Consider the following 14,891-nt stretch of genomic DNA (forward strand, 5'->3'; position numbering starts at 1 on the left):
AGGAGACGGGAAGGTGCACCTCGGGTGAAGGGGAGGACAGCCTGTATTTCACCCAGTTTATTCAAATGCCCTTTAAGCTGACAAGCTTCTCACCCAGGGAACTCTCTGTGAGTCTGGCTGGGGCCACATAATAGGAGTAGTGTGGAGCTCAACAGGCAGGAGGGAGGTAAAAATAAACAAGAGGATGTGTGTCTTAGGGGGAGGAATATTTTCTTGACGGATTAGGTAGGAGGCAGGAGGTACACAGAAAGCCACAAATTACCAATGATGGAACTGTGAGCCGTTAACCGCTGCTCAGGTTAATGGCACTCTGATAAAGACGTTTCAAGTGTGGAAGCATGCAGCAAATTTCCTGCCTTTTTCCCCCCTCGTTTGAAACTGAGCAAGTTTCCTTGAGAAGATATCTCATGAGAAGGGGACGTTGATTTGCTTGGTATGTATTTTGGCTTCTCCTTCAGGAGTAACTGAGACTGGAAAACAGTTAAAGAGATCGTCTGCTTCACCCTAACAGAGAGAACATGGTCACTGAATCAGGAAAGACACATGTACCGTTTCTCCCTCTTTTTGAAATATTACCAGCCAATCCTCAAGACTTGCTAAAGTGTAAGTGGCGAATGCATAGGTTAAGTTTCTATTTCATTACAGATTGTTGATAATAATCTCTGCGTGTCAAATGCCATGGCCATCGTTTCTTGGTCACACCAGGTGAGAATTACCATCTACTCTGGATGACAGTGGGAGAGTTGGGGGGGGGGGGTGTGTGGAATCCTGTGAGGGAACGGACACAGATTAAATGCAGTCAGCAAAACTGGGCCGTCCAAGGAGCTGTTCGGAGTAGCCTTGCCAGACACGGCTGTCCCCACAGTTTCGAAGTGTATTTCATTCTAACTCCCTCTAACCACGTCCTCTAATTAAAAATGACATAACTTTTGGGGGGAGGGGTGGAGAAGGGCGGGAGAGGGGCCGTCACTGTGCTTCCAGGGAGTGAAGGCGATGACACAACACAGCTGTCGCACGGCACGAGTGAGGTGACGGCAGGGTGACCCAACTCGCGCTGTGTTCGCCCTCGCAAGGTGGGAACCTGGTGAATGCTGTGGATGACTTTATGCAAGCAATTGCAGGCTTGGCTTCTTAGCAAGTGCGATCTTGTACACAAAGCTATCTGCAGGTTAAGAATGCGGGACTACCAGTTTTCGGGGGTAGTTTCTAAATCCTGTAGTCTGAGACATGTGCTTGATGGTTTCCCAAACAGACTCTCTGCACGCTGCGAGCGAGGCAGCGTGTCTGTCCCACCGGGGCCCGGCTGGCTTTCTGCTGGTCACCCGAGGGCACCGGGAGAAGGGCAGCCAACGTTCCGCGGAGCCGGTGGGAGGAAGGCTACTACGTTCGGTCCTCCAACTCAAACTGCTCATCCACGGTGCCGTCCCAGCCACCCAGAGGCAGGCAGAATGGGATGGGGTGAAGTCAGGGCAGGCCGGCAGCAGGCAGGCAAGGCCCGGAGGAGGCCGCCGGGCTCGGAGCGAGAGGAGCGAGGCTGTTTCCTCAGAGGTGCCCTGTGTCCTCGGATGGCCCTGCTGTCGAGCTGGGAGGATGGTCAGTGTGAAGATCATTTGTGAGTTGTCACAGCAGGACAAGTGAGAGAACCCGGAAATCCAGACACAGGCACACCCGGAAATGATTTGGGCGGACACGAGGCGGAACAGCGCAGGGGGTGTGGTCTGTAGCATTCGGGGCGGGGCGAGGGCGGGGCGAGGGCGGGGCGAGGGCGGGGCGAGGGCGGGGCGAGGGCGGGGCGCTCTCTCACGGAGCTCGCGAGGCCGTACAGTCAAGTGCCGACGCCATCTTAAGTTCCTCCGAAATTACTCGGGCGTTTCTAAAAAGGCCTTTTCGGGGGCGCCTGGGTGGCTCCGTCAGTCGGGCGTCCGACTGGGCTCGGGTCTTGATCTCACACTCCGTGAGTTCGAGCCCCGCGCCGGGCTCTGTGCGGACGGCTCGGAGCCCGCTTGGGATTCTCTGTCTCCCCCATCTCTCTGCCCCTCCCCTGCTCGTGCTCTGTCTCAAAAATAAATAAAAAAAATTTAAAAAATAATAAAATTTTAAAAAGGCTTTTCCAGTTTTAAATAATGTCAAGTAACGAAATGGGGTCATTCACACGGAAGTCACTTTTTATACAATCTACAGTACCAATTTCAGGTGCAGGTGTAGAAGAATAGTTCCCTAAATGAGAACTCAAAACCATGGTCAATCATGGTCCACAACATCCGCGAAGACGTTAAAAGGAGGTGCACCCCAGAGAAGCGGAGCGGGCAGCCCGGGCACCAGGCACGGCAGAAACCCCAAAGCCAGGCCCCTAACCCAACATTCGCTTTTACACACGTACCCCGAGTAAGCCCGCACTGATGCATGTGAAGAGATTTATTTACGAGGACAGTTCACTTTGGAAATTATTTGTAAGAAAAAAAACCAACCAACCAACCAAACAAAAAAACGTGGGAACAACCAAAATGTCAGTGACAGGGGAGGAGCTTAATCAAGTCTGTTGTGATGGACCAGGTGGTCATGGCACGTCAGGCTGTAGGCAAATAGAAGTCGACCTGAGAAAATGCCATGAGCTGGAGGTCCATAAAAAAAGGGCTTAAAAAAGGGCATTTTCAACGTGATCATCTAAAAAAAATATATATAGGTCTACTCCGGGCAAAAGTATAGCTATACTTACAAATGCCTTCAGAAAGCCTGAAAGAATGTATACCAGAGTATTCATGAATATTTTAATTTTATTTTTTAATTTCCTAAACTTCTGAAATGGTCTTCAGCGAACCTCTCTTACTTCATAATCAGAAAAACATAATTTTTAAAAAATCAAAGCATTGTGCGTCCCACTGTTTAGACCTACTCAAGGCAGGAAAATGGTGTCGAGGTCCATCTATGTAAGAATCTAAAATTTTAAGAAAATACATAGGCGGTAAAATACCTTTTATTTCATGGAATCACTTATTCCATTTATTTGTATCAGTCCTTTTTTTTTTTTTAACACAAGGTACTCTTTTGCTTAAACTTAATACGGATGTTAACGAAAGGGATTTAGTGTCTCAAGTAGCCTCTGAGTGTTTATATGTGGACAGAGGGGATATCTGCAGATCTGCACGCTCGCAGCCGCCTGCACGCATGTAAGAAAGGGGTGAGCGGCAGCTACCGGAACCTAAGCGGGCCCCATCTTTCTCCTGTTGCGCCCAGGGCCTACAGGCACCTGCTGGACGGTAGGAGGCCGAGGAAGCAGCTTTGCCTTCGGGAGTTCACGGCTGGAAGGAGGAGGTGTGACGCGCTCCCTGTTAAGGGGTGCGTGAGGGGAGGCCAAAGGTGGAGGCATGACACTGAGGCGCACCCAGGTGGGGCGAGGGGGATGGGGCTGAAGCGGAGAGGCAGAGGGATCCAGGGCAGAGAGGGGACTTTACAACCGGCCACAATGGGTGAGGAGCCTCGGGGTGACTCCAGAGATGGACCGAAAGCTGTGGCCGCATCACGCATTATGTACAGAAACAGCCCTCTCTTCCTCCTCCGCTCACCAAGAGTCTGGATTTATCTTGCAGCACTTTGCACTTTTCCCTCCACGCTGTTGACTGCGTACCCGTTCTATGCAGGCGACTGTCCTCACCGCTGTGCCAGACACAAAGATGGGTTGCGGGGATCCCTGCCTTCAGATGCTTACTGTCTCCAAGGCTGTTCTGGCAAAGCCTCAAACAATAACAGGCATCATGCTGAAGTAGGTCCCATGCCGCTTTCAGCTCTCGGAATGTCCCTCCATGCCTAGCGGAAAGGTGTCGAAATGCTAACTGCCATTACCCTTTCCTTCTTTTGATGTGGTCTTGATTTACCGCTCCAAAGGAAATTCAGTAGTCTCACTGATTTTTCAGTGTACACCCAGCATCTTTCTCACATGACAAGTATTTGCCTCTGCATGATTATATAATCGATTTGTTTCATGCTAGTTCAACGGATAGTCTATGTGATAAGATATCTGGCAATGTTAAACTGCCAAACGCACACTCAGAATGGGGCTTCTTGTCTCCCATTTGTTCATTTGCATCTTCCACCAAGGTTGGATGACACCTGCTGGTGAGTCCCCTCCCCCGCCCCAAACACACGACTCAACATCATCTTTCTGAGCTAAGCAGGAGAAACAAACAATACATATGCGCCTCCTTTTTTACTCACTTGAGACAACACAGACATTTAGGTATTTATATATCATTGAATTCATTCGGATCTTTAAAAACGTGGGCTTCAAATTCCATCTCGCTCTGTAAAAAAAAAGTGCTCAAATTAGCACAGACTTCCAAAAAGGTAAAGAAAGCAAAACGTTCTGTATGTCTCCTTCATGTTTGAAGAGCTCCAAGATAACTGAAGAAGAGCGGGGACCAGGAACTTGTGACACTCGTGCACTTTCCACTCACGGGCAGGGACAGTGACACGTGGTCTGGGGCCACAAAGATGAGCAAAGGGGCATGACACAGCTCTCGAGGAGCCTCCAGCCTGGTGGCCAGGTGGCCACAAATGGAGCTTAATTCATGGCGGGGACGGTGTCAGAGGGTGACTACATGGGGGCTCCGGAGTCCAGGAGGCCTCATGATGTCACAGCCAGGCTGCGGCCGGAGCCGAGCAGCTGCACTGAGAGTTGGGGTGGGGAAGGGATGTGGGCCAGCGGGACAAGAAACCAAGAGCCCTGCGCTTGGGACCTACTAACAAGTAGGGTGTTGTGACCTCAGCAAGAGCAGTTTTAGGAATGGGCTGAAGAAACCGCGGTAGTGTGGGTCACAAATATAGACCGTTCTCTCACGACGTTTGACTGTAAGGAAGAAAGCCATTGGACAGGAAATAGAAGTACATGTGGGATTAAAGTCGGGTTCTTTCTTTCCTCCCTTCCTTCCTCTGCCTTTTCCTTTTTCCCTCCCTGTTTCCTTCCCTTCGCCTCCCCCGGCCCTTCCCCTTCCCTTCCCTTATCTCTCTCTCTCTCTCTCACCATTTTTCATATTAGGCTAAATTTAAATTCTGCAGGGCAAAATTTTGTAGTGAGGTAAGAGGTTGAAGATGTAGGGTAAAGAGAAAGGCCAGTGATAAAGTACTTCCTGAGGAGATGGAAAGAGGCAGATCTAGAACTCACTATTGGGCACTCCTGAGATCCATCCATCCATCCATCCATCCTCTCAGCATTTACTAAGCACCTACTGTATACCATGTGCTACACATGGTATATGGGGAAATATGGTGAAAAAAAAAAGACTAAGTTCCTGCCCTCAGGGAACTTCTATCCATGTTTCAAGACAGACAAGAAGCAAATGAGTAGATAAATACATTCTACATAGTGATAAGAACTACAAAGCAAAAAGGGGCAGTGGTGGGGGCGGAGGGGATGGAGTAGTTAAGAGGGTGGATGGCATCTGCTCAGAGACTGAGTGAAGTAAGCATCTGAGACATGCTGAGGTCTGGGCACAGGACACTCAGAAAGAAGCTACAGCAAGTGCAGAGGCACCTTCTGTAGGGAGAACAGGTAGGTGGCTGCTCCAGGGGCAGGAATCTTCCATTGGGGAGGTAGTAGGAGACCATGGTCTGGAGAGAGACAGAGGGGCCACCGAACAGGCATCAGAACACACTGGGGATTTCAAGCAAGAGAGAGGCACGACAGCATTTGTGTTTTCAAATACACTGTATGTTACAGAGCATAGTTTGTGGGGGCAACATCAGAAGCAAGAAAGCCAATGATATAGGCTGAGTGTCAGGGTGGCAGCTTGATTTAGGTTGGCAATCACACACATGTGGAGAGGTTATACTCAAGGCCATATTTTGTTCATTTTTAAGAGAGAGAGAGAGAGAGGCAGAGAGCAAGGGGGACAGAGGATCCAAAGCGGGCTCCACACTGACAGCAGTGAGCCTGATGCGGGGCTCAAACTCAAAAACCGCAAGATCGTGACCTGAGCTGACACCATGAACTGACCATGAAGGTGCCCCAAGGACATATTTTGAAGTAGGAGCTGCTGTAAGAGGGAAATTAAGGGTGACTTAGGTTTTTGACTGAAACTGAGTGTAGAGCTGTGTCATTTATTGAGGTAGGGAAGATGGGAGAGAAGTGATTTTTAGAGGAAAACCAAGAGTTCATTGAGATTATCTACTGGACATGTTGAATATGCAGCTGGATAAACCAACCAGAGATTGGGGAAGCGGGTATATGGTAATATTTATATATCATGTCACTCCACCTGCTTACAATCTTCCAATGAATCCTCATGAGCTTCAAGACAAAATCCAAGCTCTAAGTGCCACAGGACTTGGCTCTCCTATGCATGTCTAGCGTCAACATGAGTCTCATACCACACTGAATGCTCTTCTAACACAGTCCTTCTTTCTGTCCCCTGTCTTCCCCTCCCATGCGTATGTCTTGCTTAGACTGCTCTTCTCCATTTGGACCTTGCTAACTATTGTGGCCTTAAAACCCAGCTGAGCCTTCCTTGTGCCACAAGCCATTCACCAGCGATTCTATCCAGCTGGATTAGATGCCCCGACCACCGCGGCACTTTCCAGCACCTATCTCTATGGACTGGAGCACCAGGGCGCCCAGGGTACTCCGTAACTCGTGACTGGCCTGGGGCAACTCGCCAAAACTCTCTGATGCTCATTTTCTTCATCTGTAAAATGAGGATAATAATACTACCTCCTTCATAGCATTGTTGGGGGGATTAAATGAGGTAATAAACATCGCCTGACATAGATGAAACACTTAACAAGTCAGCATTATTATAGTAATACTTATCACACTGTTGTGTAATTAGTTTCATGCTGGCTTTTCCCAGGAAAATATTAGCCCTTGAGTGCAGACATGGAACCTTTCATCTGTGTTTCTGGAGTACATTATGCTTCAATAATTGTTTCTTACCTGAATGAATGAGTTAATGAATGGGAAAAATGGCATTAGGCTAAAACGGTACTATGAGATGAACCAGCAGGTGGGCTTTCCCTACTTAGAAGCTATTCCTCGTGGGTGAATATAATTCATCTGATCCTTCACTCACCAAACCTACAAGTCCTGGGTTGTTGACTCTCCGTTATGCATTGGTCACTGTTCAGTGAAAGCGATATTACCTTTGGATCAGGTAGACATGGTCCGAAAGCTTCTAGTAGAAGGGTCTCTTCCCTCACAGCCTGCTCATAATCTGAGAAAGACAGCTTCCCATCATGATCATGGTCCTGGGGGGTGACCAGCCACACATCAGTCGACATGAAAAATGCTTATTGCAAACACAGACTGTCTTTTGTTGGTCAAGTATTGATAGGAGAAAGGTGATGGGAAAATGAGAGACTAAATAATGAAATTGAAAAGAACTTTCAATATTATAGTAAAAAAGAGCAACAATGTAAGTGTTTCATTTTACCAAGCAGGAAACTGACAGTTACTATAATTTGAGTTCCAGTGCCTTACCCCATATCTGGCCTGTAAATTTCAATATAAAATCCTAAATTTCCCATATTTACCATTTTTTTAAGAGTTATTTCAACCAAATCTTTAATTCCTTCATCAGGGTCTTCTTCAGACGGCTGTTTGAGAAGGCTGTTCTTTAACATATGGAACATCTCCTCCTTTGAAATGAATCCATCACCATTCAAATCAAACACCTCAAAGCAATCTTTTAAAAAAACAACCAGTTATGAATCTGATACTCTCACTAAGGGAAAATGTGCTCTTATACAGTTTTCAAGGCCAACATCTGTATTGTGGATGTCAACCCCGCAGGCTGTAGGGCAATCTACTTTCCATAGTAAATGCTTCATGGACGCTTGCTGCATATAGTGAACGACCCTTAGAAAATGAGTCCTTACACTCAATCGGCTGTGAACAAGCATGCCAAGGAACAATGACCTGAGCTCTTGGAAAAACTGACTGAAATATGATCCTTAAGCAGAGTTCATCAGCATGAATTAAGAATGAACTAAGAATCAGAAGACTTGAACCAACGTTCACTGCTTCTATGGTTAACAGCTCAGGTAAACATACAAAATACTTAACACCTTGATACATAACTGCATACGCACACAGTCAGCATGGATAGTATATGCTTATGCAGGTTTGCTCGGCATGAACGACTCCCCAGGCTCTCTTGGTTTTCCTTTTTATTAATTTTTTCCAACCTTTATCATTGACTTAAACTCGCTCTGTAAAAGAGGCTACGGGGGATTCAAACTAACCAACCAAAAGACAGACCTTTTCACTGGCAGGTTTGGAAGACGGGAGGTAAGTTCTTTCGATGTGTTAGTCCTAATGTCCAAAGCAATAGAATAACCTGAAATCTTACATTTCATTTTTTCTTCCAGAGTTCCTCGAAGAAATACCGATAATCCAGAAATCCACTCTGATACGTTTACACAGCCGTCGTTGTCCTTATCAAAACCTCGGAACACTGAGAGAGGAGACAAGTACAACATTACAGCTGTGCTGCGTTTTTTTTTTTTTTCTCAGAAGTACGTTTACACTGGTGCCACTCACTTCTAAAATTTAGACAGAATTTCAGGATTAGATGGTCCAACGTTCTCACTCGACAAAGGGGAGAACTAAGACATAACATTGGGAACTCTTTTATTTAAACTTTGACACTTTCCCTTCGTATTTTGTGGGAACAAAGTAAATTCTGAGCATCTAAATATACTAATCAATAATTATTAACATATGAATATACTAGTATATTAAACATGCTGATATATTAGCATAAAATACATTATTTTATATTTTTCTTACTTAAGAAAAGTAATGCTATTACATGATACAGAAGACTATAACTTAATTTTTGTTGAAATACTTTTGATGATGTAAAGTTTGTATGTCCTTTTAAAACTATTATTTTCATCATTATGTTTACTAAGTAGAAATAGAACTATTTGAGGCTTTCAGATATAAAGTAAGGAAAACCTAATTATTCAAGCTAGACTTTTTTTAAATACACAGAATACAGAGGGTAGAATCTCCTTCCCTATGATCCTCCCCTATGCATATACAAATTAATTTTTTATATTCAAGTGAAATTGGGAATTCAGAACATTAAGCTTCCTACCAAGGAATATGTCCAAACTCCAAACTTTTTTTTTTTTTCCAGTTATGGCTAGATGTAGCCCATTTGAATATTGTGTCTTCTTACCTCTGTCCATAATCATGTCATCTGTCATTCCAAATGTCATGTGTAAGATGTTTCGAAATGCATTACGATCTAGTCCAGTGACCATACCTTGCCGCTCTGTTACATCTCCCACCAGGTTATAAAAAAGATTTATAAGACATTGCACTTCAAATTTATTAACTGTGAAAAAGTAAAATTAAAATGTAACAAAAATGCATTTTAATCTTTAATTTCTAACTTAAACTTTACATTAATGAGTTTATAAACAACATCAAGGCCATCAAATACTCAGTTTTCAACAGACGACTATTCTGTTTTAAGATTCATGACACTTAAATTAATAGTGGGTGGCCACTACAGAGGATTCCCCATTAAAATAAGAGAAACAGCCTTCCCACCGAATAGGACTTGAATATTAAACAGATGTACACTCAGTCACATTTAGGAAGAAAAGAATATTAGCCAAGTTACCTGAAGAACGATTGTGGGGTTGGATCCTGAACTTTAAAGGCAGTAGAGGTGCAATTGAAAGTAAGCAAGGTAACGTTTAAGAATGGTCACTTTCCCCCAGCATTTTGATTATACGCATTTATGGAATCACTTAACTTTTCCCTGGGAAGAGATACCAGACTCCTGAACACCAGGCAATATTTTTCACTTCCCATCAGCTTTGGTGAAATCATTAAGCCAGATTTTGGACATCAGAATCACCTAGTTTCCAATTCAGAAGCATTTAACCATCTTCTAGCACCCATCGTGGTCCTTGTTGTATGTGAAAATCAACACACAAGGATTCAGTAGTATCGTGGCGGAAGGGGAATTTTTATTTAAAATAGATACACAGACACGTACACTGGCCCAGGCACATAATTGCATGAAGGGTGTTTATAAACCCTGAGTTAATTATTTGTGTTCCAATTCTCATTTGACATACGTAGGTGGAAGTGATTACCTGGCATTAAGAACATAAAAGGGAGTTTAAATATGAAGTATAGGTGGGGGAGGAGAAAGATTTTATGTCAGAACAAAACAAAATTATGACTTGTTTTAAAAATCAAGGATGAAACCTGTGTGAATATAAAGGAAGACAGTAGGTAGGACTGGAGAAATCACGCCTCATCCTACAAGTCAAGACAGGATTGAACGAGATTATCTGGTTTTGGGTACCACAATTTAGGAGGAACATTGAATATTAGGGGAAATTAAAGATTTGGTAAAAAAAAAAAAAAAAAGTGATTAAATAGGGGGCGCCTGGGTGCCTTAGTCGGCTAAGTGTCCAGCTTCAGCTCAGGTCATGATCCCGTGCTCCGTGAGTTCGAGCCCCTCATCGGGCTCTGTGCTGACAGCTCAGCGCCTGGAGCCTGCTTCAGATTCTGTGTCTCCCTCTCTTTACCTCTCCCCTGCTCACGTTTTGTTCTCCTCTGTCTCTCAAAAATGAATAAATGTTAAAATAAATTTCTTTTAAAATGGATTAAATAGTAGAAAACAATATAATGGTTATAATTTTAAAAAGAGCTATTATGGGGCATCTGGGTGACTTAGTTAAGCGTTTGACTCGTGACTTAGGCTCAGGTCATGATCTCATGGTTTGTGAGTGTGAGCCCTGTGTGCGCCTCTATGCTGAGAGCGTGGGCCTGCTTGGGATTCTCACTCTCTCTTTCCCTCTTCCTGCCCCTCCCCCACTCTTTCTCTCTCTCTCTTGCTCTCTCTCTCTCTCAAAATACATAAATAAATTTAAGAAAAAGAGAGTAGTTAGTTGCTATAGAAAATAGCATACCAGTTCTTCAAAAAAACATTAAACATAGATATTACACTAGGTCACCCGGTGACTCCACTGCTGGGTATATGCTTAAAAGAACTGAAAGCAAGCGCTCAGGTGCTTGTACATCAATGTTCATAACAATGTAATTCACAAGAGCCAAAAGGTGAAGGCAAACCAAGTGACCATCGATGGATAAACGGATAAATAAAATGGAGCGTATTCATATAATGGAATATTATTCAGTCTTGAAAAGGAAGTACATTTTGACACAGGCTACAACGTGGATGAAACTTGATGACATTCCGCTGAGTGAGAGAAGTCCGATACAAAAGGACAAATATTGTATTATTTCACTCATATGATGCACCTAGAGTGGTGCAATTCAGATATGGAGAGTAGAATGGCGGCTGCCAGGGGCTGGTGGAAGGGGAAATGAGGAGAGACAGTTTAGTGGGTACAGTTTCAGCTGAGAAAGATGAAAAAGTTCTGGAGATGGATGGTGGTAATGGCTGCACAATGATGTGAATGCATTTCATGCCACAGAATCGTACACTTAAAATGGTAAATTTGATGTTACATATATTCAACCACACACACACACACACACACACACACACACACCTCTAAAAATAAAGGAACTGTTAGTGGCTGAAGAAGAAAAGCCTGCATAGGGGCGCCTGGGTGACTCAGTCAGTTGGTTAACTGTCCCACTTCGGTTCAGGTCACGATCTCAGGGTTGGTGGGTTTGAGCCCCGCAGCAGGCTCTGTGCTGACAGCTCAGAGCCTGGAACTTGCTTTGTATTCTGTGTCTCCCTCCCTCTCTGCCCCTTCCCCACTCAAGCTCTGTCTCTCTGTCAAAAACAAATAAACGTGAAAAAAAAAAGGAAAAGCCTGCACGAAGAATGATATTCACGTATATGAAATGTTAGTAGAGTGGATGTTGATTAGCCATGTTTCCATTTATGCCTGAAATAAAAATTAAAGAATATCAGCTTAATTTATTACCCAAAAGATCCAAGATTGGCCATAAGAAAGCCTTTCTTGCTGCAATGTTTCTTAAATTCTAGAATGAAATACTAAATGAAACCAAGGGAAATTCAAGAATCGATTTTCATCTCTTTGGATGGGTCTACATGTGCTCTGCACGTCATATTTGTAGAATGGGAGGTTAGCTGGGCAATCACTTAAGATATTTTTTTTCTCTGATTCTGCAGAATTTTTCCATTTCACCCTGGTAGGATTATCATCTGGCAAGTAAAAGGAAATCTGACTTTAGGGGAAAGGTTCTCTGTTTCAAACAATGTTTTAATTATAATGTCCATGACTTGTAACTATCTGTATAGAATTGAACTAGACATCATCTAGGTTTTTCAGGCCCCCTTTAAAAATTTTATGTAAGGACAAAAGGAAAAAGAGTTGGTTGTTTTACCTGCCAGGTTTTCACTTACCTTTTAATACATCCACCTTTTGACTGTTCACAGTACACTGTAAACTTACTGAACAGGGACGAAATCAAATTCAGCATTGTGGATAGCAGTCACTGCATTGTTTATTCACAATGTTCACTAGATGTTTTAAGATCTGGGTTTTTTTTTTTCCCTTGAAACGGAATTATTTTGAGAAAAACAACAACAGGACAAAACTCTCACCAGATTATAATAATGATAATAATCCCTTACGTTATAGGATGGCTTTTTTACTAAGAAGCTTCAGATGTTTATACACACCCTAACTTTTAGCTACAGTGACGCTCCCTCCAGTAAAGGGAGCTGTATTTAGATACTAAGTACAACTAGAAGACCCCAGATCCTAAATCTCTAGGACTACATTACACCTTTTTGTTCCTCCTTTGCACAATGGGGGTGGTCCTGGGATCACGGCTTCTCCTATTTTCTCAAGTGGCCATAAGTTTTGCAATCAGCAAAACAATTTGTAAGCTTGTGCATCAGACGTATCTTTCTCATTGCAAACCATCTCGCAGCTTCCGTGCCTCCTCGCCCAAGTACAGTTCTGGATACAATTCTAAAGTTGCCTGTGAAACTCTAGGACCGTGTTTTGGAATGTGTGATTGGAGCAGACCTCTTCAGTAAGTGCTCATTTTGTCACCTGCAGTCTCCTTTACCTGGCAACCCCAGTAGCAACTGCAAAGTCTAAGTCTGGAGCCGGGAGCAGGTTCTTGACTATGTGTTTAGCTTTGTAGAGCTCTTTGGTTTCCAGACACGCTTCCTTGCTCTGAGGTACAGGTTTTTGTGACACTCAACTCATCTTTCCTATGGATGTTCAGCTATTGATAACCGTTTTTCGCTTATGGATTTCCTGGTAAGTTTCCAGAACTTGGATCCCGCCAGTTTACTTGCTCTAAAAAGAGCTAGGTGGGAAGGCAAACTGGTGCAGCCTCTCTGGAAAGCAGTGTGGATCTTCCTCAAAAAGTTAAAAACAGATCTACCCTATGACCTGGCAATAGCACTGCTAGGAATTTACCCAAGGGATACAGGAGTGCTGATGCATAGGGGCACTTGTACCCCAATGTTTCTAGCAGCGCTTTCAACAATAGCCAATTATGGAAAGAGCCTAAATGTCTATCAACTGATGAATGGATAAAGAAGTTGTGGCTTATATACACAATGGAATACTAGTTGGCAACAAGGAAGAATGAAATCCGGCCATTTGCAACAGCATGGATGGAACTGGGGGGTATTATGCTAAGTGAAATAAGTCAGGCAGAGAAAAGACAGATACCATATGTTTTCACTCATGTGGATCCGGAGAAACTTAACAGAAGACCATGGGGGAGGGGAAGGGGAAAAAAAGAGTTAGAGAGGGAGGGAGCCAAACCATAAGAGACTCTTAAAAACTGAGATAAACTGAGAGTTGAAGGGGGGTGGAGGGAGGGGAAAGTGGGGGGTGGAGGGAGGGGAAAGTCGGGGGTGGGCACTGAGGGGACCTGTTGGGATGAGCACTGGGTGTTGTCTGGAAACCAACCAAATAAGTAAATAAGTAAACCAAATAAGTAAATAACCAACCAAAGTGGGGGGTGGAGGGAGGGGAAAGTGGGGGGTGGGCACTGAGGGGACCTGTTGGGATGAGCACTGGGTGTTGTCTGGAAACCAACTGGACAATAAATTTCATATTATAAAAGGTAAATAAAAAATACAAAGAGCTAGAAAGCAGGTGCATGCTGGCTGCTCTAGTTTTCTTGAACCTGGTGGGTTTCAGTACCTATTTTATGCATGTGTCTGAGGCGAAAAGCACACGTGTCCTGCCAGTATATACGCAACAGTTCTACAATGGACAGGCAAGTTCAGAAGAGAGTTTGGGAAGCAAGTGAGTGCCTGCACTGGGGTGTAGTGCCAGACGCCCGGATACCTGCGTACTGGTCCTTAAGGTCATGGGCAAGCGTGGGTAGGCGGCTCGAGGTAGCCCCGGGGATTCCCTTCCAGACTTCTCCTGAGGGCACGGAAAGTGGGGCTCCACGGGCATTCAGACTGGAGCCCGAAAGCGGGCCGAGCCGCGGACACTGGCGCGGGGCAGGACCTGCGCCCTGGCCAGGAGCTCTGCTCGCCCAGCACTCGCTCCATTCTTACTTACAGTGCTTGCAATTTTTAGTTAAGGTGTCCGTCAGCTTCTGCAGCTTCTTGCGGTTCATGCCGGGAGCTCGGGAATCGGGCCGCGGCGGCTGTCGGGGGGCGCGAGGTCCCCGGGTCCCGGGGCAGCTGGGCCGGCTCGCCCCCGCCGGGCGCGCGCGCGCGCGCGGCCCTAACACACGCCGTGGCCATGGCAACGCCCGGGCCGGCTGCCGATTGGCTCCCGGCGCGCGCGGGGTGCGTGCGCGGCCCCAACGCGCACCGTGGCCATGGCAACGGCCGGACGCCGCCTGTTGGCCCCGGGGCTGGGGCGCGCTGGGCCCCGGCCGGGGCAGTTGGAGGGTCTGCTGTTTGCCGGCGTCGGAGTTTTAGCCCTGTCGCTGTCCTTTG

The 14,891-nt window shown here is 45.3% G+C and overlaps 1 protein-coding gene across 2 annotated transcripts; it reads right to left on the reverse strand.

The window, feature by feature from the left end:
- Positions 1 to 3,043: 3,043 nt before the first annotated feature.
- On the reverse strand, positions 3,044 to 14,659 carry EFCAB1 (EF-hand calcium binding domain 1). 2 transcript variants are annotated; one of them, XM_042924211.1, is made up of 7 exons: positions 14,506 to 14,659; positions 9,177 to 9,335; positions 8,340 to 8,444; positions 7,522 to 7,673; positions 7,132 to 7,236; positions 4,213 to 4,298; positions 3,044 to 3,804 (listed from the first exon to the last, which is right to left on the reverse strand). In XM_042924211.1, the coding sequence occupies exons 1-6, from the start codon at positions 14,561 to 14,563 to the stop codon at positions 4,239 to 4,241; spliced, it is 639 nt and encodes a 212-aa protein (XP_042780145.1). In that variant the 5' UTR covers positions 14,564 to 14,659; the 3' UTR covers positions 3,044 to 3,804; positions 4,213 to 4,238. The 2 variants fall into 2 exon arrangements, with proteins under 2 accessions (XP_042780145.1, XP_042780144.1); XM_042924210.1 differs by lacking the exon at positions 3,044 to 3,804 and having other exon boundaries at positions 4,192 to 4,298.
- Between the last annotated feature and the right edge of the window lie 232 nt (positions 14,660 to 14,891).

This window comes from Panthera leo, chromosome F2, assembly GCF_018350215.1.
Source record: "Panthera leo isolate Ple1 chromosome F2, P.leo_Ple1_pat1.1, whole genome shotgun sequence".
NCBI lineage: Eukaryota > Metazoa > Chordata > Mammalia > Carnivora > Felidae > Panthera > Panthera leo.

Coding starts and splice junctions, on each gene's coding strand:
- EFCAB1 (XM_042924211.1), bottom strand. CDS start 14,563: ATGAACCGCAAGAAGCTGCAGAAGCTGACGGACACCTTAACTAAAAAT. Junction 8,445..9,176: donor TGACATGATTATGGACAGAG/GTAAGAAGACAC, acceptor CTCCTCTCTCAG/TGTTCCGAGGTTTTGATAAG. Junction 4,299..7,131: donor CATGTCTACCTGATCCAAAG/GTAATATCGCTT, acceptor TTTTTTTTACAG/AGCGAGATGGAATTTGAAGC.